The sequence below is a fragment of the Leuciscus leuciscus genome (assembly GCF_965113295.1).
Source record: "Leuciscus leuciscus genome assembly, chromosome: 8".
NCBI classification, from domain to species: domain Eukaryota; kingdom Metazoa; phylum Chordata; class Actinopteri; order Cypriniformes; family Leuciscidae; genus Leuciscus; species Leuciscus leuciscus.
In genome coordinates, this window is record NC_138732.1 from 7836860 (window position 1) to 7863199 (window position 26340).

Genomic DNA, 26340 nt, shown 5'->3' on the forward strand with positions numbered 1-26340 from the left:
GTACAAATTATTGTATTTCAACAGGTCTCAATAGTAAAAACTAGTAAATAACTATAAAAAGAAACAAAAGACAACTGTTTAACTTTTTTTTAATTATTCAATTGTAATACATGAAATAACATTTTAATATTCTTGCAGATTTCCAAAAACCTGCAGTAACATTTATACATAAAAGTTTCATATTACAGTTTTTCTCAATTGCTTAAACACTATAACCAGGCTTTTGAACTAAAATTTCAAAACGCCATTTATCAAAAAGCACACAGATTTCCCTAAACTATAAAAACTATTCCCTGTTTTGACACGAGTCAGATTTGTTGAACCGTCACTGCAAAACTCTACAAATCCCTTCATTTCTCATTACCTAGACCATGTTGTCATTTAGAAAGCACTAGCATTAAATATTATTCACTCAAGTCAGCACAGCTTCAGCTCAGTTAGCACACAATTAGTGGAAACCAAGAAACACTAAGAGTCCAAATTTAACACACATCAATCAGATCCTTCAATAGATAGATAAAAGGGCCCAAATCAGTTTATTGAGTTTTGGAACAATGGATCCAGAAAGACATGAAGGAAGAGGTCGAGGAAGGATAAGGAGGAGGAGGAGGAGGAGGAGGAAGGGCAAGGGCAAGAAGACAAGCAGTCTCAGATGTCTTTGTCAATGGTATGACTATGAGGGAGGCTGGGCTACGAGTAAGGCCAAATTTGAATTGCTTCACCGTCGCCTCGAGAACCTTCAGGGAGGTGTGGTGGCAAACAAAATTCTATCACTGAATAAGAGACAAACATTTCCAATAGTCTTTGATGAGGTTTATTTTCTTGCAAGAAAAGGCCAGCAGTCGTACAGTCACACAGAGTCGCTGCCGAGTTTGACAGTGAAGGGAGGGCATCCTTTCTCCTTTATAGTCTTGACTCCCAGAATGTTATCTTTCTAGGCCAATGATGGTATTTCAACCATATGTGGAACGTTCTTAGACTTGTTCATCATATTTTATCCTTGAATGGTGGCTCTCCTGTCACGTACCAACATTCTTTACCATTCCAATACAATTCCATATTAGAACTAGATAAAAAAGTTTGTTGGCAAATTTTAAGTTGGCTTGAAAAAGCCTAGCCAGAAAGTTTGAAGGCAATACAGTCCATCAGACAGATAGATAGATAGGTTGGTTGGAAAGAAAGAAAGATTAGTTAGAAAGAAATAAAAAAGAAAGAAAGATTGGGTAGAAAGAAAGAAAGATTACTTAGAAAAGAAGGAAATAGAAAGAAAGATTGGGTAGAAAGAAAGAAAGATTAGTTAGAAAGAAAGAAAAACGAAAGAAAGATTGGGTAGAAAGAAAGATTAGTAAGAAAGAAGGAGAAAAAGAAGCAAATATTAGATAGAAACAAACAAACAAACAAACAAAGAAAGACTAAAAAGAAAGAAAGAAAGATTATTTTGAAAAAAGAAAGAAAAAAGAATAGTTAGAAAGAAAGATTGATAGATTAGTCAGAAAGAAAGAAAAGTTAGAAAGAATAAGAATGCAAGTCTACACCTAGAAATTTCTGAAATTGCAATCTTTAAGATCATCTTCATATATGAACAAATATATATGAATATATATTAAAAACTTTTTTCAAAACATGCAAAAGAAAAAAAATATATATATCGTGAATGGGGTATTACTGATGTATTTTATATGGTAGAATAAAACATAAAAATATGTATATTGTGTAAACCACAGAGCTTATTTGAGGCATTTAAAGGGATAGTTCACCCAAAAATGAACGTTCTATCATTAATTACTCACCTTCATTTCAGAACCTGTAAGACGTTCGTTCATCTTCAGAACACAAATGAAGATATTTTTGATGAAATCTGAGAGCTTTCTGTCCCTCCATTGACAGCTACACAACTACCACTTTGACGCTTCAAAAAGTTCATAAAGAGATCATAAAATTAATCCATATGAATTGAGCGGTTTAGTCCAAAATTTCTGAAGAAACACGATCGCTTTATATGATGAACAGATTGAATTTTGTTTTTATTCACATATAAACATTGATCAACTCGCATATTAGTTGTGGTTAGCAGAAGCTCAAGCGTGTTCACATGACGTGCGAGAACCAATGAGGTTTATTCTCGTGTTACGCAGCACATTTGAACTTAAGCAATAGGTTCGATTGAGCTTCTGTTTATGTTGGCTGATGAATGTTTATATGTGAATAAAAGCCTAAATTCAATCTGTTCATCATATAAAGCGATCGTGTCTTTTCAGAAAATTTTGACTAAACCGCTGAATTCATATTGATTAGTTTTACGAACTCTATGAACTTTTTGAAGAATTTAAGTGGTAGTTGTGTATCTGTCAATGGAGGGACAGAAAGCTCTAAGATTTCATTAAAAATATCTTCATTTGTGTTCCGAAGATGAACAAAAGTCTTACATGTTTGGAACGACATGAGGCTGAGTAATTAATGACAGAATTTTCATTTTTAAATGAACTATCCCTTTAACCAAAATACCATTCAAAAACCCCATTGACTTTGGATGATGGAACTGGAGGTGCAAAAACATGAACTTGTTTGTAAGTTTTAGGACCCATTCCTTCAGAACTCTAGTTTCACTGGCATTTTAACCTGAAAAGTCAACATGAAATCAAAATGAACTCCATTTACTTTCATAACACTTACTCCTTGTCTTATTTTGGGTGATTCTTTAGTGCAGTAGTTCCTCTAAAACTATTTTCCTTTTCGACCAACATCACCAAGTGGAAATAAAATGGGTTAACTTTTCATGTTGACTTGAAGAGTTTTTTGCCGTAGACTTGGTTGATAGTAATATGTAATAGTGACTTTGGATTAGAATAAAGACATTAGATATGAGATGAAAGATATACCAGTGTTGTTTTATAAGAAATGATTAATAAAACACTTAGCAAATGAGCTCCTACTAACCTGTGTGGCAGAAATAAGTCTTTAAATGACATGAAACACACAGATTCCTTCCACGCAGGCGGAGATGGTGAAATAATCATCACAATCTTTTATTACAACAGCGTTGAGTTCTACCCTAAACGGGAAAATCATGTTAGCACAACAGCCAAAGCGAAAAGTAGGCTATAGAGGTCCTTTTACGAAAGCCATTACTAAGAATGTATAAAATTGCAGCTCTTTACGTCATTCCAACATCCATAAAGCATAAAAGAGCCAAAAGCTCATTCTCTCACTTTCAATGTCCTCATGCTTTACAACAGGACTATAAAAATCTACTTGCACTTGATCAAAGTTTTGTACCGTTGAGTTTCAGAGTCCTATTTGATGGCTCATGAACAACTATCTTCTTCAAAAGTGACACTTCTCCAGGGGGTTGAGACGTTTGGGTTGACTACAGTGATTCAGAGGAAGAGGCCGGGAGGTTCGTGGTGTGTTGTTTGCAGTCCTGCTGCTCAATAATCAGTCCAGGTTGAGTTTTCTGCAGGCACATAGAGACACATAGAGGCTTTGTGGTCCGTTGTAATAGAGAAAATGAGGGTGTCGCTCTCAGTCCGAAAAGTTTTTCCTCTTCTTCACTGTTTTGCATACTCAGACTCAACTTTCCTCGCTTGTGCGCATTCAATTACATTGTCCCATACCCTGTTCCGTGTTAAGACACTGCATTTTTCAACATCCATTATATCCATGGATCCATTATCAACCATCAGCACCTCAGTTAAAAGAGTTAAAAAAAACAATGGTGTGGGTTAAACTAATCCGTTTTCCCGTAGTCCGCTATATTGGCTCCGAAAGGAGAAAATAAATGTACAATTCATAAATATAACATAATAAATAATTACAAGGGGGTAGTTGTATAACACTACAGACAGCCCACATGAATCTTTACATGCACCTCAGCGTGCGGCAAAGCCCTTAAACTGGCTACTTCATGAGGCCGATACTGTGAACGTCTCACGAGTACATCAAATGCTACATCTAAACCAGACCATTACCGCACACAGCCTTGGGATATACACATTGTGATGTCATAAAGAATGTCAAACACTGCTAAGTGATGTCATGAATTATTTAAAGGTGAAGTGTGTCATTTCTGCGCCACTTTTCAAACTGATGTTCAGAACACTCCCAGTCAAACTGACAGTCCCGCCCCGAACTGATGCTATTGGTTGAACTATTATCAGGCTTGTCAAACTTATCTGGGGGAAATATTTCCTTCAGTCATTGTTGTCTCTGCATATTAAACTGAGACTTTAAAATTGGAAAAAAATGACACACTTTACATGTAAATTCTCAAACCATCACATTGCTCCTTTGTGATGTCTTTATAACATGGTTCTTAAAAGGACAGTTCACCCCAAAAATGAAACGGTCTCACTTTCATGTCATTCCAAATGTGTATGACAGTCTTTCTTCTACGTAACACAAAAGACGATATATTGGAAAATGTCTCAGATATGTTGAAAATAAATGGGGTCTGATGTTGTCTGGACCCCAACATTCTTCAAAACATCTTAGCACAAAATAAAGTAAATCATACAGGTTTGGAACAATGGGGGTGAGCGAACTGTCCCTTTAATCTAAAGGAAATCTAAATAAAGTTCTAAATGACATCACAACATGGCTGCATGTCACAGTTCATCTTCCAAAACGCATTTGTGATGCCGCAAGTTCACTTTCTCTTGACATTATATGCAGTGTTGTCGTTTCTTCCCACTTATACAGTCTTGGTCTCCTCATTTTTTGTATTTGGCAAATAATAATGTTCATAGCATTATTAACTATGTTTATTGTTGTAGTAATAATACTAATAATACATATAATGGTCATAATAAATTTACTGTACATTGAAATAATAAGGATATTATAATGCTACGTTTGTATTTCTCTCCGTTCACGAAACGAGTCCGTCTCACGTATCTGAGCCCACTGCAGTCGGGGTCAGACGTGAGTCTGTCGCATGAGTTCAGGGGTCAGAAAAGGCTCTTCAGCTATTGTGCTCTGGGGCGTGTTTATGAGCGGCCCGTCCGTTGACCCCCTGACCTTGGCTGATTGACGGGCTGGACTGAGTTTTGCGCAGGTAACCTTCTTTCCCCTCCCCGCTGAACAGACTGGCTTCAATCTTATCCAAGTCGTCACTTCCCACGTGGAACTTGGCCTGCAGGAGGCTGACGTACGTCTCATAGCGACATTTCTGCAGACACAGAAAAAAAATTAAGATTAAATTAGCTTTCAATTAAAATGATCGGTTTTAGCAAGCAAAACAAATATGCACTGAGTAGTTCCGTGGTATACGCAAAAATGTTATATATATATGCAGGGTTTGAAATGAACACCCGCCAACCCGCCGGGTAAAAATCAAATGTGGTGGGTAACGTTGTCAAATCACTAATTTGGCGTGCTATTATGTTTACTCGCTTTACTGGGGAAGTTTGTGTGAGTCAAATCATGGCCAAATCTGATTCTGTGCAGATTTAGCGCAAATACTGAACTCGTGAGTCATCATGATATATTAAATACAGTGTATTGCACAGAATCTGCTCATATCTGGCTTACTTGAACACACGTCACTAGGCAACAAATAACGGCGCGCTTGTTCATTTGCATTGAATTGATAGCGGAGATTAAAAGACATTGTTATTTTCCAACATCCTAAAAAAAATGTATGTTCTTTGTATTGATCTTTCCACCTAAAACACATTTTTGGTGAAAATTATGAGGATGAAAGAGGAAGGGAGGAGATGCTGATTTTTTTTTTTTATAAGAAATGAATGTATGAAATCCAAAACTTTATTTAACTATATACAGTATATATGTGATATATATGTGATATATATATACACACATATATGTGTGTATACATCACATATACACACAGTGTGTGTGTGTGTGTGTGTGTGTGTGTGTGTGTGTGTGTGTGTGTGTGTGTGTGTGTGTGTGTGTGTGTGTGTGTGTGTGTGTGTGTGTGTGTATATATAAACTGTGGCAGTTAATCTGGTTAATTTCTTTTTCTTCTTTTTGCTGGTAGAAGTTCTGAATGGCCGATAACTTCAAAATTTAGTAATTTTTTTTAAACCAAATTGGCCGGTGAGTGAAAAAGTTCATTTCAAACCCTGTATATTTGTCATTTAGATCAGCAGTTCTCAACTGAATTTGCTTCATGACCCAGATTACAAGACCCAATATATGTTTTTATGCACAAAGGTGAACAAAAATGTCCTTGAAATCAAACAATGTAATTTTTTATATTTGTACAGCAGTGGCCACAAGTGATGTCCGGCCGAGGAAAATTGGCATCTTCACCCTTTATTCAAATTTTATTCAAATATATGAAAGATCTTATAAGCATATTGCGTATTGATAACACAATGAAACATGCCAAATTGTGCGGCCAAGCTGTCATACAAAGAAATTATGAACAAAGACAGAAACAATTAAATATTAATAAGTGATTATGTTGTAGTCAATGTATGCTTTTTCCTGTAAGCTTTTTGTCTTTCTATGCATTTTAATTTTTTTTGCATTGTAAAATAAAACCTGTAGCTGTAGTTTTCCTAATAATCGAGTAATCTTAACCAAATTTAGTGTTTTGTTCTTACCACATATTTTTTAAATATATAACATATTTTCCTCATATTTTGATGGTTTAATCGAATTTGTAGGGTCATTAAAAACATTACTTTTGACCACTACTGTATATTTATTCAAGATGATTTATTATTTTTATAGTTTGTTTAGTTTCTAAATGCCAATAATTGAATGCACAAAACATTGTGGTCAGCATAAACCACGTTTATCCTCATTTCAACAGGCTGACAAATAAATACTAAAACAAATAACTTTGACAACTAAACCAAAATACACAGGTTTTCCTCCTTTTTCTATTTATTTTGCTATTATAACATACACAATTATATGGTTAGTTGCACTTTATTGTTTGCAATATGCATTAATTTTCCTTGGTGACCATGACTATGATCAGACCCGTGATCTAATATTTGGTCATGCCCCACCAGTTGAGAACCACTGATATAGATGTTTTACAGATGCTATTTTGTGACCTATAAACAAATTGATAACTAAAAACAAAGGTTAAAATATGTGTATATTCAAACTGAAAATGTTCTTCCCCATTAGCCCTTTGCAATAGCAAAAGCATTAATGTAATAGCTAACGGGACAAACAGAAGCATTTGCATGAGCTCTGAGAAAGATGACTTGTATTGGTCTGACCTCATAGGTTAAATAGTGCTCTTTGATTCGATACTCTTCTGATTCTTTGCTCTTGGGCGTCAGATCCGGCGGGCTTCTCTTGTGTTCCTCCAACTCCAGAGAGATCTGCTTCAGTTTGTTCTCATGTGACTTCAGTTGCTCCTCCTGCATAAATCATAACTACCATCATGTATATACTGTACACTGCCTATTTTTTTTTTTTATATTACATAAAATAATAGGCCTATGCAATGATATTCATTTTATTAGTATTACATTAGTATACAAATTAAGTCTCACAGGACTTCATTACATTATTGATCTATATTTATAAAAAGTTTTTTATAAATATATATTGCATTATCAAATAAAAAATACAATTAATAACTAGTATATTTTTATTTATGAATATAAACATATTCTATTAATATATAATAATAATATGTGTATATTAATAAATATAAATCACAAGACTTCATCGCATTATTAGAATTCAGTGAGACAATAAATATTTGTAAATTTAATATATTAAAATATATTACAAACGTAAAAAAAATATGAATAACTATGCTATATTTATTAATATAAACATTATTATAATACTGAAACTATTATATATATTAAATATTTTGCATTATACATGATTATTTAAATCAAGTTATATTACAAATTAAACAAAATTATAATAACTATATTATATTTATTAATATACATATATTATTATAATATATATTGCATTTTTAATTCAATTTTGCATAAAAATTTATTTTGGTATCAGTAAGTAAAAGAAAATGTTTCCGGTAAATTCCATCAAACTGGAAATGGAAAGTCAATTTGATTCCATTGCATCAAGGGATACAGTATTCAAGCAATATGTTAACCCTAATGTTAAATAAATAGTTCAATTAATTATCAATAATCAAATTACAAAATGATTCAACAACACATTAAAGCTCATGAGTCTGAGCTGTTTCCAGCTGTGTTTGTGCACCTGGTTGAGTCTAGTGGTGGATGAAGGCAGCAGTGGTCTGCAGAATTTCTTCATGGAGCCGATGGCGGCGGGAAAAGCAGGAGCCGAGAAAAGAGCCGCCACCAGATTAATCCTGAAAATCCATGACATCATCTCCTCTTCACTCCTACACACATGCATTTAAAGGGAAAGTCAAACAAGTCAAATGAAACCAAGAATAAAGGCAATCTGAAAAATACCCGTCCTAGTACAATGTGAGAGTGGGCTGTTAAGGCGAGACACCCCAGGTGAATAGGAAAAAAAGATTAACTAATATATATCAGCATGAAACTTCCCCAGTTGATTACTGACATTAAGACAAATATACTTTGTATTACAAGTTTTTAGAATATTTATGTTTAAATATGCAAATTAGGTAGTATCTCATTAAATATGCGCTAATTTGCATTTATTTCCAGAAGAGAAATCTGAACATTGGATAAATGTTTGAATAAAAACATTCAAAATTCTTTTTTCATTTTGTTGACACATTAGAGTCAAATGTTTTTACAGAGGGGATTTTGGATATCTCTTTTTATCACTCCATTAATAAGAAAAAACTGTCAACAGCCATAAAAAAATCTAATTTCGCCCCATTTTTTGGTATAAAAGGTTGTATAAGTCAGAATCTGAATGATAAATGAACAAACCCCTCTGTAAAAACCTTAAGAATAAAGATAGGAATACAACTGGAAAGTTTGGTGCATGTAAGTGCTGCTGAAGTGGAGATTTCTGGCTCAGAGTATGAGAAATTGTTTTTTTTTTGAGAAAACGGCCTTTAAAATTTACATCAGCCAATGAGATTTTGCTTTTAGAGTTAAATGTCCCATTGTACTTTCACGATTGGTTGCTGATAAAAAAGGAAATGACCATATTTGGATCCGACAACATTGTACAGGAGAGAGAGAGCGGAGCAGCGGGATGATTTAGAACGCCAACTTTTGTTGAATTTAGGAGAAATGTACAGACGTAAATAGACAAAGTGTAGTAAAATAAAGACCTAAATGTGTATTTTGGACTTTTTTTCACCACAAGTCTGAAAGAAGACGTGTTATTGAAGGCAAATAGCCCAAAATCTCAAAATTGACCAGTGAAAAAACCCCCCGATGTTTTTGCCTGCCGTGTCTCGCCTTAACTAACCAACAGCAGTACAAGCAACAACAACAAGAAAAGCCTCTCAGGGCAGTTAAAGAAGCGGGATGCTTACGGGGCCTGCAGGAGGAAGACCCTCCAGTCAGAGGTCTTGAGTTTGAGGACGTTCTGTTTCTTGCTGTAGTCACAGGCCCTAGTAGCAAGAGCGTGGTGAATCCGTACTGCATTCTTCAAGTCCACCTCTGACAGGTCTTTATCAGGCTTATACTCATCCTGGCCATAGGAGGAGACATACATGAAAATTAATGAAAATACATGAGAGAGAGAAACAATGGCTGTGTTCCAAAAGGTGCATTTTAATGCATTTAATGCACAAAGGCAGTTCCAAAATAGAGCAGCATAACTGGAATAGATAATTACGCTGCATTGAAAGAAAACGTATTTTTGACCAAATTGAATATAGCGTGTATCCATCAAGGCGAAAGCAATTACATTATGTATTGCAGCGTCTGACAAAATAAAAACAAAAAAAAACATCTGAGGCGATGGACAAAGTGAGCAAAATGTAAATGGAAAAAATACATTTATTACATTCACACTGAATAATCAACACGAAAAAGTACTAATAAAACCCAATATTTGTGTGTACTGTCTATTGTGCATGCTTAAAGTTCGGTATTTTACACTTAAAGCCCTGTTTTCAGACCATTTCTGATGAAATAGAACGGTTAAGATTGAAATTTGGACACATGCTGCTGGCCCGAGAATTTTCGGTTTCTGTGGTAGCACCCCCCCCCACCTCCACAATGGCTGCATAGGTGCACTGGAACAATCCTTCCTAAAACGCATTAAACTTTCGTTTACAAAGACGTGAAACTCACCGAGTGGTCTCACACAAAAATCGCTGCAAAAGATGCTTTCCAACAGGTGTTTTACCATTCGTTGTAAAACTGTGGACCTATTTTTCCAAACACCTCACACGCGTACATTCTTCTGTTGAGAGCTTGAATAATAGACACTCCAGCCCACAAACAACCCCATTTCCGTTTACGGCGGCGGAGTAATACCGTACCTCACAGCACATCCAATACAAGTCAATGGAGTTGGACAAAAACTACGATAAAACCTGTTGGAAAGCATCTTTTGCAGCGATTTTTGTGTGAGCATATCAGTGAACACCCCTGATCACTCGGTGAGTTTCACGTCTTTGTAAACGAAAGCTGAATGTGTTTTAGGAAGGATTGTTCCAGTGCACCTATGCAGCCATTGTGGAGGTGGGGGTGGGGGGGGGGAGGGTGCTACCACAGAAACCGAAAATTCTCGGGCCAGCAGCATGTGTCCAAATTTCAATCTTAACCGTTCTATTTCATCAGAAATGGTCTGAAAACAGGGCTTTAAGTGTAAAATACCGAACTTGTCCTTTAAAGGGATAGTTCACTTTGAAATTAAATTTTGGTATGTTTTAGCTTACCTCAAGGGCATCCAAGATGTAGGTGTCTTTTTTTCCGCAGTAGTTTCAATTTTGATATTTTTAGGTCAAACCGTCAGAGCCGATCAGCCCTATACGCACACTACGCAAAGTGCGTAGGGCCCCGCAAATTACTCAAGGCCAGGGGCGTCACTAGGCCCTTTTTAGGGGGGCTTCAGCCCCCCTAAACTTCTGCCCAGCCCCCCTAAAAAATATTTGATTAATACATTTTTGATCGCTTCAGTCCCCTTTAAAAAAACTTGCGGCAAGCTGCGTCAAGTTTCGGCTCCTCCCCTTATCTGAGTCTGCTTGGATTTAGCGCATTTTTCAATCTGCAGGGGCGCCGAGCAGAGCGAACATCAGAGAGTACAAGGTGTGTCGTGAGTGCATTTATTGATAGATTGCTATGATATTACATCTGCATCGGTGCAGTTCTTTGTCATAAATGCATTGCAGTTTACATAATGTAATGTTACTGGAGCATTGGGAGCAACACGGGACGGTTCGGTTTCTCATCCAATACCAATACGTTTCGCTGCGTTCACCTTCAGCCCTTATCACAGTGTGATAGTTGTTTTTTCTTCCAACAAAAATGAAGCGATTAACACCCATGAAAACATACTTTAGAAAACGATCATGATTTATTTTAATTTACTTTTTAAAATTTAAAACATATTATTATGTATTTCGGCATTACATTATGCAGCCATGCACAGAAATGATTAAAGACACATCATTGTCTGAAAGCACTAGATGGCCCAGAGAGAGAAACATCATGTGGAGTTATTTTGTTTTGTATTAATAAATATAGTTAAGTAATAATGAATCAGGAGGAGTGTATCATGATACATAGAGTAAGAGTAGAGTAAAGGGATTTGTGATTTTCTTTTAAGTACTTGATTTATAGAAGTGGCAAATTGATAATTCATGTTATTTTTAATAAATATAAATAAATATAGAACAGATTAATCATATTGCCAATAGACAATTACATTAATACATGTTTTGTCTATATTCTTAATGAATATTAGCTGGTTAGTTAAATTATTTGAAATTAAATAAATTTTCACGGGGTGACTTGATGAATAACCAACCGTATTGTTGATTATGAAGGCTAAAAAGCTTAAAAAATAAAATAATTTATATTTCATTGTAGATGGACTTAGTTACCTATAGCTTTCCTGGTAGCTTTGTCTGAAAAATCAGTTGACCCTATGTTTACTTTCTTCACTGACAGACAAAAATGAAAAGCCTATATCAGTCAAAGCTCAGCTTTAGGAGGGGAAAAGACAGAGCAAGATAAAAACAAAGAGAAAAAGAGTGTGATGCTGATGAGGTGAGAAAAAAACAGCTGCCCGCACATGGTTTTTAAGCTATTATCCAATTTTTTTGGCCTTCAAAACATCTTAAAATGCACATAATTTTATGTAGATCAGAGAAATTAAAATTTTCTCGGGGAAGCATGCCCCCGAACCCCCCTAAATACCTCACATTCGGTACCTCAGTGATTATAAAACCGTGCCATGTGCATGTTACTGGATGAATGAATGAAACTAGTTAATAATGAGCATTAGACCATAAACTAACTTTTTTTTTTTTTTTTAAATCATACCCTCATTGGGGGCTGAGCCCCCCTAAAATGAAAATCCTAGAATCGCCCCTGCTCAAGGCCCCGCCTCCCCCTCGTGTCAAAGCGCGTCAATCAATGTTTACAATATCGATGAGAAAATGAAGCGGAACTATCCTTCTGGTCACGAAAAGAGAGAGAAAAAAACACCATAAGAGTTCCTTGCAGGAACAGTTATAGGCAGACTTGTGACTCTCCTCTCAAAGTTTGATGTCAGCAAAGAACAGTAGGCTAAAGTTAAGTTGATGTGAGTTGATTTATTATGTTTAATAAACGACAAAGGACAACGGTGTTTGTTTATAAACTGCAGCTCGGAAAAGATAACCGCGTCGCGCGTTAACATGCGATCATATCATATGAACGTGCATGAAATGAAACGCGCACTTTCCAGCAGAAACATCTGTTGTGAGTCAGGACCAGTACAATACGGGCGTGATGGCACTCCTCATTATAGTTTTAAAACAAGACGATGATTATCTAGTCACTCAGTCAAGGTTTAGTTACAACTCTGCCCTAATGCAATATGGAAAGCAATGTATTGACATTGACTATTGATAGGCTCCATTGAATTTAAAATGTTGATTGGCTGGAGATTCTGGTCAATATGGATGCACATCCCTCAGTAAATAATAAGAATCAAGAGTATCAAGAATTACTTATCATTTAAAACACAGTGACATGCTATGGTGCCATTTTAGCTTTTATTCATTCACAGGATAATTATGCATTTTTGATATCAATAATTTAATTTGTACTATTTAAAATGTTAATTCTTGATATTAAGAATGAACTTTTTACTAGTAACAATGTCTTCTGATATCAGGAATTACATTTTCGCTACAACTAGTTAAAGGAGGGATTGTAGTGGGAACACTGGGGTGTCAGGTGTGACTGTGTGGCAATGGCAAATGGTTCATGGCTCACGGGTCAGGTATGAGGGCCCCTAAACAGAATTTTGCTTAGGGCCCCAGGGAGGTCAGGATCGGCTCTGCAAACCGTTCTTGTCTGTCAGTCATATAATGCAGGTCTATGGTCACTGTCTCAAAGAGCATGCACTGATCTGAGAGCGCGGGCGGGTATAGATATATACACTAGATGTCACCTTGGCTACGGTTTCGTTCCAATGAACTGCAGTCGCCAAGGCGACTTCTATTGTATATATCTATACCTGCCCGCGCTCTCAGATCACTTGGACGTGGCTGTGTACAAGAGGTAAAAACGATATAAATACTGTTCGTTTTCTCACACAAACCGCTCGTTTCGTGTCTTAGGCCATCAATGTGTACTTACGATGGGGAATTGTTTAATTTGGACGACGGGGAATTGTTTTAATTGGACTCTGTGCATGCTCTTTGAGACAGTGACCATAGACCTGCATTATATGACTGACAGACAAGAACGGTTTGACCTAAAAATATCAAAATTGAAACTACTGCGGAAAAAAAGACACCTACATCTTGGATGCCCTTGAGGTAAGCTAAAACATACCAAAATTTAATTTCAAAGTGAACTATCCCTTTAATAGAGTATCACAGTGTTATCTTAACAGCATCCTAATGTCAAACTCCACTGAAATCAATTGTAAGTCGAGTTTCTTAATGTAAATGTGCACTTCTTGTGAGGAGCCCTATTTGTGTAGATTTCAAATCAGTCGAGGTTTCGATTTCGGTTAGCATGTTGCCTTAGAAGAAAGCTGCCTATGTAGACAGCAGACAGCTCATTATGTTCACAATAGAAATCTAGCGTGCCACTTTTAGCATACAGTATGCTATAATGTATATTGCCTTTTATATTTTAAGAAGTAGTAAGTGATAGAGCGTGCAGTATGTAACATTTCAAACTTCCCTGTTGTCACATGGCCTCACTAGGTTACATAACTCACTGACTGACATCCAGTTTTAATCTTGGAAATGTAATTGTTATTGCCGTTTTAAAGCAAATTTTGTGTGAAAATGTCTTAACTCCTCTGATGTCTGATGTGTCAAAAAAGAAAAACTGTAATTAGCATAGTATAGTACACATACTGCAAAATATAGTATGACTATGTTGCAGTGTGTGTGTGTGTGTGTGTGTGTGTGTGTGTGTGTGTGTGTGTGTGTGTGTGTGTGTGTGTGTGTGGAGGTAGATTTAAATTACTTTCTGCAGGTAGAGAATCATCCCCTTCAGCACGGCATAAAACTTCTTCCAGCCTCTGCGTCCTCTCGGGGCTGCAGAGAGACAGAATAAAAGAGAAAATGTGTGTGTGAGAGAGAGACAGAATAAAGACACACTTCACTAATGAGCTCCTCTGTTGTTTGCTGCAACACAAGTCGAAGAAAGAAAATCTGTAAAGCAACTTCCCTGCTCACAAATGAACTCCACCTTTCTGTAAGATACAACCTAATTGTTGTAATTAAAGCAGCTGCATTATTGAACAGAAGGAAATCTTGGCGGATCCCAAATAATGCTGATTTATTGCCTTTCTTGACATTAGCTCTGTTCAGGCAGGAACCTACTAAGACAATATGCGAACCATCATGGAATTTCATAAGTGACCTATTTGTAATTTTCTACATAGAAAACGCCTCCACACAAACAGTCCTCGGCACAGGAGATTCAGCTCGTTTTCAATAGAGTGTGTGTGCATGTATGAAATATTCTATACATTTATAAAAAATATATAGCGCACACACACACACACACACACACACACACACACACACACACACACACACACACACACACACACACACACACACACACACACACACACACATATCATTGCTGTGGGGCGGAAACCTTGTATCTCCATATTTCTTTTTCATTTTCCATACGTTTTTTTTCTTTCATAAATCATTACTATTGGTCACCCTTTACATCTGTCTGTGGGTTTTGCAAATATTTAACCTATGAAAAGTATTATAAAAAAGCTTGAAACTAAACCTTGTAACTCCATTGGCTCCTCAAACTCACCGTACTCAAGAAACACTTTATATAAAAGGCTAATGTTTTATGTATTTGAGGAGCAGAGAAGAGTATCTTAGTCTAGCATTTGTCTTAAAGCCAGTATGTCTTAAATAGCCTGCGCTCAATAACATGAGATTTTGGCCAAATGACAGAAAACTGAGCGCCCACATAGCTACAATAAACTTTATAATCTGTATGTTGCTGAAAATGTAATCTGATGCACTAATAAAAACATGTATGTACGGAATTCTCTGAAATTTGCTGATCAGAAACCTTGTAACTACATTTTTAGCTTGATTTTGATGAAATGCTAATAATATAATGACACATTCAAGTATCTGACCATATTTAAAGCCACAATATTAACTTTGACAGCATGGTGTTTAATTAATTAAAAAATACAGTGTTCTTTCCTGAAAAATTGCATTACTGGAGATACGAGGTTTCCGCCCGACAGCGCCGATACTCACACACACACACACACACACACACACACACACACACACACACACACACACACACACACACACACACACACACACACACACACACACACACACACACACACACATATATTATCTATATCTCATAAAATAAAATAAATATAAATGTTAGAGGAAAAACTTAATAAAGTTAATAATTAGAAATGTTGCACTAACTAAAATAAATAAATTTAAGTTAAAATGCACATAACAAAATTAATCAACCTTAAACCAGAATTAAAATGAAAGTTTCAAATTAAAACTAATTCAAAATATTAATAAACACTATAATAGTATATAGGTAATACTAAAATAACACTGAGCTTCTCACATTGCATTATGGGATTGCCTTGTCTATAAGGGAATTTGGCTAAAACGAGGAAGCAAATTATTGGCCAAAAGAAGGCATCTTCCAAGGTAGCGTAGTTAAGATGGGAGCACGGTTATGATGCATTAAAATGCTGCCTCGATAGGCAGCATACTAGGTTTTTTTTAACAAGATTTACCTTTCTGTTTATTTATTTATTTGTCTGTCTGTTAAATGATGCCTCTTATATTGATAGACACAGGAGAAATGATACAGAAATGTATCCAAAAGCCTGATTTTACACACTTACTGCGTTTGCCGTCCATGTCTGCATGGCTTTTGCGTGTCAGAACCCCGTGTTTGTACGTTGCAGCGTTGAGTAAAAGTGGAATGGCGATGAAAGGGTTAATGCCGTCCGTTACCCTGACAACCCGCTTCCCCCCCGTCTCACACTGCTCCTCCACCAGCTCCGACAGACTCTTCCTCAACTCCTCTTCCTCGCTGCAGAAACAGAACGCCATTAATGCACGTGTGCAGGTATTACGCACAGATTAGCCCCAGAAGTCACATGATAATGTTAGCGCTCTTGACTCCTGGGGATGATATTGGATACTCACATCGCCCACTCCAGCTTCTCGTTCTTTATTGAGTTATAGAGCACCTAAACCAGGACAGAGACATATGAGACTGTTCATACCGTACATCTGAAACACCACAAATACACAAACACAGTCAGCCGGGCTTATGGGACAGAGCTCGTGAAAGAATATGCTCTTGAATCCAATTTAAACACAGATGCGTCTTTGTTGCATTCATAAATGCAATTACAACATGCACATTATGCAGTTACTGTGTTTAGAGTGTGTTTTAATGAAATCAGTCGGGTTTGGTGAGAAATCACACTTTATCAGTAGACATGCATGTGCTTCTCTGAAGGTATTTTTCTTTTCCTTGTCCACAATAATAAAATAATAGAAAATCCTAAATAATTACCTTGAGCAATTCTTTGGGAAAATCTTTGCCGTCGTCTAGGCCGTCCAGATTGCTGATGAACTGCTGGTAGGACATCTTCTTCCCGATATTCTGCAACGCAATAACACAATACAGTCTTACAACAATAATAACATGTGCCGATGCCTATTACTAACATAATATCATTGACAAAATCAACTGACCCTTCGCTAAGCTTCGCTAACACCTGATTGATTGGATATTAGTCTTCTAACTTTGGAAGGAATGAACTGTGACATTGTAAAGCTTTTTTTGTCTGCCATTTGTCTATAAATTAAATTGTTAAATTATGCAGTGACATAATTAAACACTGGAGAGACTGTGAATCGAAATTGAGGAAGAATGCTTGAGGGCTGTTAAATCCACATCATGCTTTTCTCAAGATTTATTTAAAGATTTGAAAAAGGGGGGAAAAAATGCTTATATCCTCACTGGGTACCTTGTGCATCACTATTATAAGTGCAATGACAACATTTTACCATATTTTTGTACAATTCCTGTAAAATTGTTTAAACCTTCCCAAATCCTTCTTATACTTGCATTAAACAAAGAGTAAAAGCTTGTCTGAGAAATTAGACAATTGCCAGGAGATTTTTCTGTAATATTTTAAATATGGCACATTAATATAGCATTTAGAATAGTAGCCTATTTTGGCAGAATCTATGGTACAATGGCAATTTTTTGTAAATATACATCATCATATTGAAAACTGAGTGGTAAAAAAAAAAAAGCAAATGTAACACAGAAATAAAATCACAGAGAGAGATGGAAAAAACAACTATATTTAACTGGTGGATTTCACCAAGTACAACATGTTCCTGGATCAACGTCGTTGTTGATCCTGGAACTAAATTTCAATCAACCAATCAGATTTGAGGGATATGTTTTCATTCACCTATCAAGTTATGGGTAGGGTAAGGACTACATTTTCGGACAGGAATGTTGTTCCAGGATCAACAAAATATGTTGATCCAGGATGGAACGTGTCGTACTTGGAAAAATCACAGTGACCATATTTAACCACACTAGTCATTGCTAAGATAAATGCAGTTCACAAAGCTGTCAGCAGATGGCAGTATCAAACCAGCTCCACAAACATCACAACCAACGCACAATAATATCTCAGTCTGACTGACTCCCTCCTACCACCAGAGATCTACTTTAGATGAGTAATATTCCACCAATGATGGATGAAAACATTCAGAAAACACATTATAGGCGAAGCCATTGAGAGAAGACAAAAACACGAAGAAGAAAAGAGGAGGAGAAAGAGAAGAAAAGCACTTACCACCTGCCGCAGAGTGAGTTAGACAAAGTGAAAGAGAGACAGAAGAAGAAATGGAGAGACATAGAGAGACATGTTTAGGTCAAAGTCAGAGAAAACTGTAATATTACTGAGAGAAACAGCAACGAGAGGCTTGTTAATGAAAATGACACTATGAAGCACACACGGTTAGGAAGAGATTTTCAGTTTAGTTGCTGATAACATTATTCATTTTTGTCTTTTAAATAGCTTCATCTTCAAACATTACATATTTTTCTTCTCACAACACTTTCTGGAAACTTTGTTTCTGATTGGTCAATTGTGGCATTCTTTGTAATGACCGCTAGCCAAGTAATTACCGGCTATATGCATGACATCATGTTCCTGATCACTTTGCTGGAGTGAATACAGAATATAGAAATCTGAGACAGAACTGAAGACTGAAATCTAATGTGTTTCTAATCAAAGTGCAATCGCTAGTAGATCCAGTTACTGCAATAAAGCTTCCCTCATTTTACTGCACAATCCACAATCAAATTTCTGTCCATTATTTCCTCTTCTGTATGCATTCATTATTAACCACAACATTTGGTTGATAAATGAGTCTAATTAAACATGTTAATGTCAGACATGTTTGGATTCAACAACCTAGAGAAGAGCCGCATATGGGAGTGTTGCTGAATACATACGTGTCCATGCAGGTCTGTGTTAAGAAGCATAAGTGCACAGGTCAGTGTGTGAGCACCATCTATTAAAAAGAAATGGGCAAAAAGTGTTAATAAAAAATCATACATTTTATAGAACAAATATATGAAACTATAAAGGCCAGTTCACACCAAGAACGATAACTATAAAGATATTGATAGAGATAAGCGTCCACACCAGCAGATGATATTATTCTGTTTATTATAAGCATGTGCAGCAGTTTTGTGGTCTGCCACTTTAAATGCTTGAGCTCTATATAGCAGGATGGATTCTGATTGGCTGTCAATGTTTTTATCGTTCATCAGCTGGGAAAGTGATTCCAATGATTATGCTTCTCTGTGACATTATCGTTATGGTTTAGGTGTGTGGACTATCGTTCTTGGTGTGAACCAAAATCAAGCTGCCTAGCTAGACATCACAGGAGTTTTAACATCCATGGAAACTTTCCACTGCACAAAAGGTTCTTTAAATTGTTAAAATTAGAGAAATGTTCTCATTAAAATGTTCTTCACGCCAAGAAAAAAACCGGTTCTTTTAAGAACTGACCCCTGAAAGGTTCTTTGTGCAAACAAAAATGGTTCTTTAATGTGACAATGTTGTGAAAACGCCCTTTTGGAACCTTTATTTTTAGGAGTGTAGTGTATAGTGCATCATTTGGGACACATTTTGCTAGCTTAGCAGCAAGCTAACATTAAACAAATGTTCCAAATAAGTAACTTATGAAATTCTTTTGAAGGCCATCTTTGAAGGCAGCTGCCTATGTATAGGCAAAAGACAGCTTACTAGGTTTTGGAACAGTTTTGTATGTGTACCTTCACTCATGTGTGCCACAATGTAGCATAAAAGTTAATTGAAAACCTTTTAATATTATTATAGAGTACAGCCATGATAAAATTCTAACTAAATCTAAAGAAATCCACAATGCATTTGGAAGACTTGCCCTCTGAGGTGAGAGTTTCTGGATTGCAGTGGCAAAAGCGTTTGGAGAAGTGCACCAGCACACGTTCTCTCTCCTGCGTCTCTCCCATCAGAGGAAACGCCTTCAAGAAGTTCCTGCAACCAGAGTAAATGAAAAGAATCATGGTGCCGCACAAAGAAAGAGTAGATATGCTAGTGCTTCCAAATACTATAGCCTGAATTTCTATTCTTTACTGTGTTTATTTGCTTACACTAGGGATGGGCGATACCACACTTTTAGGATTCGATACGATACCGATACTTTTTCTTGCATTTTCATCGATATCGATACCGATACCGTTAATTTCTTTTTTTTTTTCTTAAATTTTTGTCAGTAAAAATATTCTTACATTTAAGACAAATCACAAGACAAATACAGACCATTTATACAAAATGTATTATGGTCAATACATAAAATAAATAACATAAATATGAATGAAATAAATTAAATATGAACAAAAACATACACATTTTCACTTTTCTTATTTATAAAAAAAAATAAAAAAGACCAATCTTGGTAGAAAAAGCTAAAAGGAAAAAACCAAAAAATTTTTTTTTTTTTAAAACCTAATACATCATAACAATGTTATGTTTCGAGCCTCTTTGTAGAAGTAAACATGTAACACTTCACTGAAGCAAAAACAAGACATCATAAAGATCCTAATAAACTAGGATTTCCTATAAACCTGCATAACAAAGACAGTTGTTCCCTGAGAAAATGAACTTGGAAAAATGAACTAGAAAACGGTCTGACACCATCACGCCTTTAGTGCACTCGAGATATGTCGTCACACTTTACTGGGCTGGTGGCCTTGTTTGGCTGTGTGTGTGTGTGTGTGTCGTTGTCGGCTGTGTCACACAATGTCACTCATTCGCTCGTCTCCTGTCACGTGACATGGGCCAGCTCAATACGCCGCCAGATACAGCCAGGGGTGTCCCGGCACATAGTAATTTTAGGAAGTAATCTAAAACAGCTGAAAGTGATACATACACCCCCAATTATAATTTTTTAGTTTATATCGATATTTTTTTAAGGAAATCGATGCCAAATGAGTAGCGCGAGTATATCGATCTATCGATACCACAGGATCGATACGCCCATCCCTAGCTTACACTAATGTCTGCTATAGTAATGCAACGTGTACTTCCATTGTGTTACAAAGTGAAATCTGGCATTCAAGAACGCAACAATGAAAATGAGCTTGCATATCTACATTAGAAGAATTTGTGTTCATGTTAGGGCTGCACCATTTGTGGAAAAAGTCGAGTTGCGATATGTTATTATTATTCAAATACTAAAATGTATGGCTGTCTTGATTTCTTCATTTTTAAATGTTAAACCATCAATCTTTTATTTTGGTGGAAAATCGCAGGAAGCATTTAAAGCTTTTCTTTTTGTTGACAACAGCAATTCTCATTACAGGTTTGGGAAGATGGTTGGCACACGTGTTGCCAAATACATGTTATAAGTGACCCAAACTAGTTTATGTGCTTGCATAGAGTATGATTTCGGGACTGAATTAGAGATCCCACTGACTGTCTGCGATGATTTTCGTTCTATTCAGAGAACTATTGTTAGTCCAGGACAGAAATATTCTTAACTACCCTGTGTAACTGCACTTGTTTCTTCCTTTTCTTGCAGTGCAGGTATTTAAGTGATGCCGTGCTTAATTCTTTCCAGTTTTAGGAGTATTTGTGGAACTGAGACATGATGAATATGTGACATGCATGAGTATTATTTTGAAATAAACTACTTCCCCTTATTACAGCCTAACTACTGTATAGTACAAATACATGGAAACTATGAAGCCACTACATGATGTGTGCAGTGTTTTTACAAAACCTTCTGTAAAACATCACTTTGAGGAATTGTAAAAGTGTGTCCTAATCATGCCCCGACATGAAAAAGCAATGTTTTGCTAGTTTGATTTATATTTTTTGCATAGACCCGCACACTGAAACCTCATTGGTCCAAATTCCCACTCACCATAGCTGTATTTTAAACATCAAATATGTTCAGTCTGGCTGCGTATTGTGTTGCTACATTTGGCATTTTGCTTTCAGTAAGGAATGGAAAAGTATTTGCACTGTTTTAAATCAAGTCACAGACAAACTTGGTCGTATTTCATGGTTGAAATGTTCTCACCTCAGCGCTCTGTCTAATGACGACCCAGTGAAGTCAAAGAAGCTCAGGTACTCTGATGCCACCAACTGGCTGAATTCATTACTGCAGGAGAAACAGAAAGAGGGATTGTGGGTATGCGTTTAATTCTACTCCCTTACCTATACAATACGCTCATTCATACACAAACACTCACTTCTTGCCCAGGTGTCGTGCCACGTCACAGCGCTTGAAGCCCTCCAGATAGAACAGTCGCTTGGCCAGTCGTTTGGCAGCATCTGTGTCGACGCGGCAGCCATTAGCGAGAGTATCTGTGCTGCCCCTCTCCAGCGTGTCCACGCTACCCAACTCAGAGTCCGAGTCGCACAGCACATCTGTGAGGTTGGCATCACTGTGGAGACAAACATGGAAAAGAAAAAAACATCAATTCCCAGATGAAAAATTAAGCCAAATGAATGAACAACAATTTATTTTGTGATCCCAGAAGTTTCAAGAACTGTATGTTCTTCAATAAAACCAAGTTATTGATGGGGAAAAAAAAGAAATATGGTTTAATTTACACTGATGAGCCAAAAAATTATAACCAGTCACAGGTCAAGCTAATGTCGTGATCATTATCTAACAAGGCCACATATTAAGGTCTGAGTGGATTGAATGGCAAGCAAATGATCAGTTCTTGTAATCAACGTGTTGGATGCAGGAGAAATGGACAGGAATAAAGATCTGAGCAACTTTGACAAGGGCCAAATCGTTATGGCAAGGCGAACGGACCAGAGTATCTCTGAAATGGCAAGGTTTGTGTGTTGCTCCTGGTTAGCATTGGTGAGAATTTACCAACCAATTTTGAGGAGGGAGAAACACAAACCGGCGACAGGGTGTTGGACGCACAAGGCTCATTGATGCACAAGGGCAATGAAGGCTATCCCATCTATCCCAGCCAGTAGAAGGGCTACTGTGGTATAAGTCACAAACTTTTAGTGATGGTTATGGGAGGAATGTGTCACAACACACAGTGCATCTCTACTGCGTATGGGGCTGAGTAGCTGCAGACCAATCAGAGTGCCTATGATGACCCCTGTCCACCATCTAAAATGTTTACAATGGTCACGCGAGCATCGGAACTGGACCTTGGAGCAGTGGAAAAAGGTTCCTTAGTCCGATGAGTCACATGGTCGGCAGTGTACGAGCATGTGTGCCATTTACATGGGGAAATTATGGCACCAGGATGCACTGTGGGGCGACGACAAGTCAGTGGAGGGAGTGTGACGCTCTGAGCAATGTTCTGCTGGTAAACCCTGAGTCCAGCAATTCATGTGGACGTACATTTGACACGTTCCACCTACCTAAATATTGTTGCAGACCAGGTACACCCCTTCATGACAATGGTGTTCCCTGGTGGAAGTGGCTCTATCTATAATGCACCCTGCCACACTGCACACATTGTTCAGGAATGGATTGAGGAACATGATGAAGAGTTTAAGGTGTTGATCTGGCCTGCAAACTCCCCAGATCTCAATCCAATTGAGCATCTGTAGGATGTACTGGAACCACAAGTCTCCACCTCGCAACCTACAGGATTTGAAGGATCTGCTGCTAACAACTTAGTGCCAGAAACCACAGGACACCTTCAGGGCTCTTGTAGAGTCCATGCCTCGGCGGGTCAGTGGACAAACAGCATATTAGGCAGGTCATAATGTTTTGGCTCATCTGTGTGTATATGTTAGGTCATTAGCTGGGTCCAAGAGGCTTTAAATGGTTAATTGGCTAGCTGTTTAGACCAAGGTCAACATGCCAGACCATCTTGTAATGGACCAAATTGTTTTGCCCATCAGATTTGTTACACTAGTGTTTCTCCTCAATCCTAAAAGAGATGAACAGAGATGATCTAATTCTCAAATACAAAAAGCATCATACACGTGTACATTAGTGTTCAAATTTATGCTATTGAAGTAAGCACCTAATCCAAGCCCATTACAATCCTCCTGCAATTCATGCCACTGAATTAGCATTTAGCTCACGGGTAGCAAAGAGCATCTTGAGAGAAACACAATCTTTTTTTTCCAGCCGAGAAACAGCACATCTAATTTAACCAATTAAAATCTTGATGTGTACAATTACTGCAATTGAGGCAATGGCTCATTTGAATATTCTTTAAATGAATCTGTAATTTGGGATGAGGAGTTTTTGCGTCGGCTGCTGTGCCCCAGAGATGACAGGACCTGAGTGAGCCAGGCAGGCCATTACTGAAGTGACAGACGCCAAGCTTTACATATGATTTATTTATGAACTTCTGTCTGGTTATGGTACACAGCTCAATGTGCATAAGCTAATGTGCCTTATGGGGTTTCATTGTAATCATAAACATATAGGGGATGTGCAAAACTGCGTATTTTCATTGGGTTGCTGGAATAAAAACTATAATTTAGGCTTTTGGGTTCACCTGACCCTGACCGGACGTGTTTCTTATGGGACATTTATATAACATGCATTTTTCTGGTTAAAAATATCTAGACTCTGCGCAACATAATGGAACAGAATTCATCCTGAGACTTTTAAAAGCTGGGTTATTTATAACTTGACACTTTGACTTAAAAACACAAAGCTTGAGGTGGTGCGCTAAAAAAATAGCTCACGACAGGGCAAAAGACCTGCAAAATGTGTGTGGTGGTAGTGGCGGCGCTTTAAAGGGGATGAACTTAAATGCACAACGTCTCTGAGGGAGTTTTAAAATGCAAACGCTGCTCACTTAAAGAACAAATGACTAGTCGACCATTGTGGCTAAAATACACAATCTTTCATAAAAAATCTTACTTTAAAAAAATTAATCATTTATTCAGAAAGGACAAAAGTGTCATAAAAGTAATTTATGTTACAAAAGATTTCTATTTCAAATAAATGCAGTTCTTTTTGAAAACTGAATCTTACAAAAAATGTATTATGGTTTCCTCAAAAATATCAACATTGATGATAATCAGAAATATTTCTTGAGCAGCAAATCAGCATATTAGAATGATTTCTGAAAGATCATGTAACACTGAAGACTGGAGTAATGAATGCTAAAAACATTCAGCGTTGCCATCACGGGAATACATTTTAAAATATGTTAAAATAGAAAACATACTTTGAATTGTAATAATATTTCACCATATTACAGTTTTTCTGACTCGATCAACTAAATGCATGCTTGGTGAGCCCCTAAACTTTTGAATAGTGCAAAAAAAATGATTGTGTCATCACTCTGAGAGCAGACATGAAGAGAAACATACTGCAAATACAGATGGCATATGCTTACTGGACAGCAGTTTGCTCGATGCGTGTCTGTCCACTGCCTTCTGAATAAATTATGGCTGTCATTTTCATTGTGGACGAGTCAAATATTTTTTTGCATAATTTAATTAGCACAATTGCATTAGCTCCAAACTCGATAAGGAACGTTAATGTGTTGGTTGCCATGGCGCCAGCAGAACCTGGTGTTCCGGGAGAGAGAAAGAGGGTGTAATTTGTGTCCCTCCCAAGCAGATGGCCCCTTCATCAGCATTACCCACAATGCCCTAGAAAAAAAGCCCCGACAAATCTAACATAGCACAGAGCGAACAGTCACGCAGGCAGGGTTGCACAGGGTAAGTACTGCAATTCTAGGTGAGGAATAAAGTAACAGGCGCACTACGTCATGAGCAGTAGTTTAGGGTGATAACTGATTCCTGATTTCATTCAGAGACCACAAAGGCATTTCAGTACGGCCGAATTGAACCAGGTCTGGAGCAGTTCAAAGAGAAAGTGACTTGGATGTGCGAGGGATCCCGAATGAATTTCTGAGCCCTTTTCCTCTCTCTGGATGTATATAGTTCTTGGAGGGTGAGCAGGGGAGCACCAGTAATCCTCTCAGCAGTCCGAACCGTCCATCTGATGTCTGATTTTGTAGCTGAGCCAAACGAGACAGTAATGGACGTGCAGAGGACAGACTTAATGACTTCAGAGTAGAACTGCATCAGCAGCACCTGTGCACCTTCAGCTGGCGAAGCAAGTTCAACCTCTGCTGAGCCTTTTATGCCACAGTCCACAGTCATCTCCAGTGTTTTGAGTGTGTTCAGCTCCATGTTATGACTGCACCAGACAGCCAGCTGTTCAACCTCCTGCCTATATGCAGACTCTTCACCATCGTGTAT

The 26340-nt window shown here is 37.2% G+C and overlaps 1 protein-coding gene and 1 long non-coding RNA gene across 5 annotated transcripts in view; one reads left to right on the forward strand and one right to left on the reverse strand.

The window, feature by feature from the left end:
* LOC309504182 overlaps positions 1–3195 on the forward strand; it is a 48176-nt gene extending 44981 nt beyond the window's left edge. Inside the window, exon 2 of the long non-coding RNA XR_014207986.1 lies at positions 513–3195. This is a non-coding gene — a long non-coding RNA (uncharacterized lncRNA). The remainder of the gene's footprint in view (positions 1–512) is intronic.
* psd2 (pleckstrin and Sec7 domain containing 2) overlaps positions 2991–26340 on the reverse strand; it is an 82198-nt gene continuing 58848 nt past the window's right edge. For all 4 annotated transcript variants that reach the window (XM_082176947.1, XM_082176946.1, XM_082176949.1 and 1 more), the window contains 12 exons: positions 22371–22565; positions 22199–22279; positions 20036–20148; positions 19080–19138; positions 17109–17198; positions 16733–16776; positions 16426–16616; positions 14517–14587; positions 9401–9558; positions 8176–8320; positions 7206–7349; positions 2991–5167 (listed from right to left, as the gene is read on the reverse strand). In XM_082176947.1, coding sequence (XP_082033073.1) covers positions 4961–5167; positions 7206–7349; positions 8176–8320; positions 9401–9558; positions 14517–14587; positions 16426–16616; positions 16733–16776; positions 17109–17198; positions 19080–19138; positions 20036–20148; positions 22199–22279; positions 22371–22565 — 1498 coding nt within the window. In that variant the 3' untranslated portion in view covers positions 2991–4960. The remainder of the gene's footprint in view (positions 5168–7205; positions 7350–8175; positions 8321–9400; positions 9559–14516; positions 14588–16425; positions 16617–16732; positions 16777–17108; positions 17199–19079; positions 19139–20035; positions 20149–22198; positions 22280–22370; positions 22566–26340) is intronic.